Source organism: Salvelinus sp. IW2-2015, linkage group LG13, assembly GCF_002910315.2.
Source record: "Salvelinus sp. IW2-2015 linkage group LG13, ASM291031v2, whole genome shotgun sequence".
Taxonomy (NCBI): domain Eukaryota; kingdom Metazoa; phylum Chordata; class Actinopteri; order Salmoniformes; family Salmonidae; genus Salvelinus; species Salvelinus sp. IW2-2015.
Genome location: NC_036853.1, coordinates 33,694,955 through 33,699,378, shown reverse-complemented (window position 1 = coordinate 33,699,378; position 4,424 = coordinate 33,694,955). Strand labels below are relative to the sequence as shown.

The window sequence follows — 4,424 nt, the reverse complement described above, 5'->3', positions numbered from 1 at the left end:
GGCCACGCATCTCGCGGCAGCGGCCAAAAGCAGGGCTGACTGTTTCCTCACCATCTCCATGACCTCCTGGTTACTGAAGCCGTAGTAGGGCTGCAGGCCGTAGCTGAATCTCCCACAGCACCACGCCAAACGCCCAGATGTCTGACTCCGACGTGAACTTCCCATAGGCAATGGACTCTGGGGAGGCATCCAGCGGATAGGGAGCAAAGCCTGGGCCGGACCCTGGAATAATAATAGTTATTTATAAAAATATGTTATTAAAAAAAAAATGTAAATACCAAAAGTTACTTTATATATTTATATACAAGATCAATCAAATCAGTGGGAACGTAAAAGCACACTAAACATAACAGCAATGACAAACTAACCAGGTGAGTACACTAAAAATAACAGCAATGACAAACTAACCAGGTGAGTACACCAAACATAACACAATGACAAACTAACCAGGTGAGTACACCAAACATAACAGCAATGACAAACTAACCAGGTGAGTACACAAACATAACAGCAATGACAAACTAACCAGGTGAGTACAAATAACAGCAAGCAAACACAGTACACAACAAGAAGTGAGCATTGAATGCACTGACTGTAAGATGCTCGAATAAGAGTGTCTGCTAAATGACAAAAAAAAATCTAAATGAAATATGCCTGTAGTAGTGGGAGTGTACAGGGGTCAGGTCTAGGGTTAGGGTTAGGGTCAGGTCTAGGTTGGAGACGTGAGCCATATACAGTACCTGTGGTAGTCAGAGGCAGGATTGAGGAGTACCGATTACACGTAATCAGTTACATGTTATCTGATTACAGAAAACTGTAAATGTAATCAGTTATGTTGCCAGCAAAAATTGTAGTCAGATTACAGATACACTTGAAAAACTAGAGGATTATTTCTTGGATTACTTTTAAATCAGAAATATGTTTTTGAAAAAAATAACACATTATGAACCTTTCTATTTTCTCAATGAGCATTTCAGCATTGAAGAAAAGGTGCACGTTTAAGTTTGTTCCACCTGAGCGAGTAATCGTTGTTCAATTACTTGACTTCCACTTAGTTCTTTTTTCTGGTGAGCCCAACGCGCTGTTTCTCTAGAGCGAAATCAAATCATTCACAAGATAAATCAAGTCAAGAACTAGTTGGACGCTGGACTGAAGGAGTTGCAGTTTTCACTAAGCAATATTCAACCAAGTTCAGTGCAGAAACGTGGTAATTAACTACAATGACCATAACCATTACTGGCTCGGACAGAGGACAGGTGGATACACCTTACGCCTCCTACGTTATGGGAAGTTCACGTCGGAGTCAGACATCTGGGCGTTTGGCGTGGTGCTGTGGGAGATCTTCAGCTACGGCCTGCAGCCCTACTACGGCTTCAGTAACCAGGAGGTCATGGAGATGGTGAGGAAACGTCAGCTGCTGCCCTGCCCAGAGGACTGCCCCCCCAGGGTCTTCGGCCTGATGACAGAGTGCTGGCAGGAGGGCCCGGCGAGAAGACCACGTTTCAAAGATATCCATGGTCGTCTGAGGGCTTGGGAGGGGCTGTCATCCCACGCTAGTTCTAGTACCCCATCAGGAGGCGGGGGCAACGCCACAACTCAGACCACCTCGTTGAGCGCCAGTCCGGTCAGTAACCTTAGCAACCCGCGCTATGCCGCCGCTGCAGGCTACCTCTACCCGGCCCAGGGGATGCCTGCGCAAGGTCATCCAGGCCACCAGATGGCAGGCTGGAACCCTATGACCCATGGAGCGCCCATGGCCCAGAACCAACACCAACGCTTCATCCCTGTCAACGGGTACCCCATCCCCCCAGGATACGCTGCCTTCCCTGCGGCCCACTTTCAGGCCCAGGGCCCCCCCAGGGTGGTGCAGCACCTCCCCCCGCCCAAGAGCAGATCTCCCAGCAGCGCTAGCGGCTCCACCAGCACCGGTCACGTGACAAGCGTGCCCTCCACGGGGTCCAATCAGGATGCGAACACGCCGCTGCTGTCACACTGCGTGGCAATATCCGCCCTGCCAGGGGGCGGGACCATGCAGGTGTACGGACACATGTCCCAGAAGGCTTTGCAGCAGATGGACCCCTCACAGACGTCCGCGCTGCTGGCCGACGCCAACAGACTCATGTATAGCGAATCGGTCATCACTGCAGACCTGTAAATACACTACATACCTGTACTATATATCACCTGGTTGATTTTATGTTTTTGTTTCGGTTTTTTTTGTACGAAAGTTATTATAATAATTGTTTCAACTTTCTACTTTACTTGTAAATACATGTACGTAAATCCTGAATGAACGAGATGCAAAGATTTATATTCAAAAGAACAAAAAAGAGACAGCAAGCGTGTCCTGCCCCCTATTCTGAAACTCAAACTGCCTTGATAGAGGTTTTTTAGTGATGCTACTCCGTTTGCCTGCCTGGACACCGGGATTTCTAAGCTCAAGAGAAGGTCAACAGTAACACACCTGTCAATATAATGACTCCATCACTCGGGCATCATTGTGAATAACCTCCCATTGAGGTCAGTAAATCTTCCAAGACTCCCGTTGACGTCAGAATGATTTCTGCGGAAGTCTGAGCTGCACGGAGCCCTTCTGGTAGCTACAATAAGTACTGCAGCAGGGTATGCTGTTGGTTGGACTGGAGGGACCATGTACTGCAGCCAATGCCAGGTGTGCTGTTGGTTGGACTGGAGGAGCCCTGTACTGAAGCAGCGGGAGTCCCCGGTTGTGTTGTCAGTTGGACTGTATATTCAGTTGAGCCTGTGTCAGCAAATCTGCCTGGCTGGCATCCCTACAGTGCACCTCCCTCCTCCAGGAGGCTAAGCCCCCCTCTAGGGATATGTGAACTTCAAAGACTTCTGATTTGACTTCAAAGCGGCCCGTGGAGAAGGAACGAGGCCCTACCTACGCACCGCCATGCAATAACATAGCGCTCATACCCTCTGCTTCACTCTCCACAGCTATGTGCCTCCACAGATGTGTGCCTCCACAGAKGTGTGCCTCCACAGAKGTGTGCCTCCACAGAKGTGTGCCTCCACAGAKRTGTGCCTCCACAGAGGTGTGCCTCCACTAGACTCTCTCTCGTTCTCAATACAGGGTTCTGTCAACTCGTATGCAATGATATACTGTAGCTACTAGGATTCGAATCAGAACAGTGTTTAAACCAGCCGTACTTCTCTCGCCAGTCTGTGTCCATGTCTGTCCTCCTCTTTCTTATCATCTCATATCTGGTACAATCAGCTATGCAATGTGGCTCTTACATTGGCTATGCAGACTTTGATGGATAATTCTATTATCTTTTGATGATATATAGAAGTGGGACTAACAAATGTATGCTGATCATTACAACTTCTTTGTCAAAAACGATCCATGATATAAAAAAGTATGTTTTACTATAGACTGAATGAATGATGAAAGGCTTTTGATAAAATACGGGGGGGGGTGAATGAGAAATCCTTCCACATTTTAGCACACAGCTCACAGAAGCAGCTACAATACAGTATATTTCACCTCAGTTGAATGTGTTTGTTGCTATGCAACTGTTTAGTTAAAAAGACGCACCCTTTGCCCGTACAGAAAGAGGACAATCATCGGTTTACCCTTGGTAGCACTTGCCTTCCATGTTAACTTTGGTATAATACACATGTCTGTAATGTTAAGTGCATCCTTATCTTTTAACAAGTTACAAAGTCTACTATCCTGACATTTTCTGTGATGTGTCAATTAGTCCGATACTGTCGAGAGGTACAAACCTGCTCTTTAGATGAAGGTTTTGGTTTGTTTAAATTCCACATATCTTTTTTTTTTTTCTAAAGCAGGTTTACCTTCCTAGGTATCTGGAGTTTTATACAGGTATCTTTTGATAAATGTATATGAATTTAAGTGCATATATACCAGTTCAAAACCACTTAAACACAAGACTGTGAATCTTGGGACTGGCTGTTTTGTGTAGTTAAAAAAAAAAAAAAGTTAGAACCGTTTCTTTTTCTAAGACAGTCTTTTCACAAAACTTTTTTAGATCGCAGTATTACAGTGTATTCATAAGAAAGGTTTACATGCAGAATATTCTATTGACCAAGTCTTTGTGTTTGTCGGAAGATTTTTGCACAGATGTTTTGTATGGCAAAATATAATTAAATAATTCAATGTTTTTGTCATATTGGGTCGTATCATTATTCCTGGAAAAGCCTATGTTAGTATCTATGAATTGTTAAATTTTGCAGGGTCTGGATAGTAGTTTGTTGGGTTGATAGATATTCCAGAACATTCTGGTTGAACAATGTTGTGTTGACTATAAAGGGCCACAAGGGAGCAGCAATTGCTTAATCTGTATCCCCAGCATTGGTAACCATAATGTCCAAACCATATTTGCTTCAAAACCATCTTTGACCACACGATGGTGCAATTCAGCTTTTTGTCATAG

The 4,424-nt window shown here is 45.0% G+C and overlaps 1 protein-coding gene across 1 annotated transcript in view; it reads left to right on the top strand.

The window, feature by feature from the left end:
* The window catches only part of LOC111971364 (inactive tyrosine-protein kinase transmembrane receptor ROR1), a 66,976-nt gene extending 62,818 nt beyond the window's left edge, over nucleotides 1-4,158 (top strand). The window contains exon 12 of the mRNA XM_023998105.2: nucleotides 1,252-4,158. Within this exon, the coding sequence (XP_023853873.2) occupies nucleotides 1,252-2,155 (904 nt within the window). The 3' untranslated portion in view covers nucleotides 2,156-4,158. The remainder of the gene's footprint in view (nucleotides 1-1,251) is intronic.
* Nucleotides 4,159-4,424: the final 266 nt, after the last annotated feature.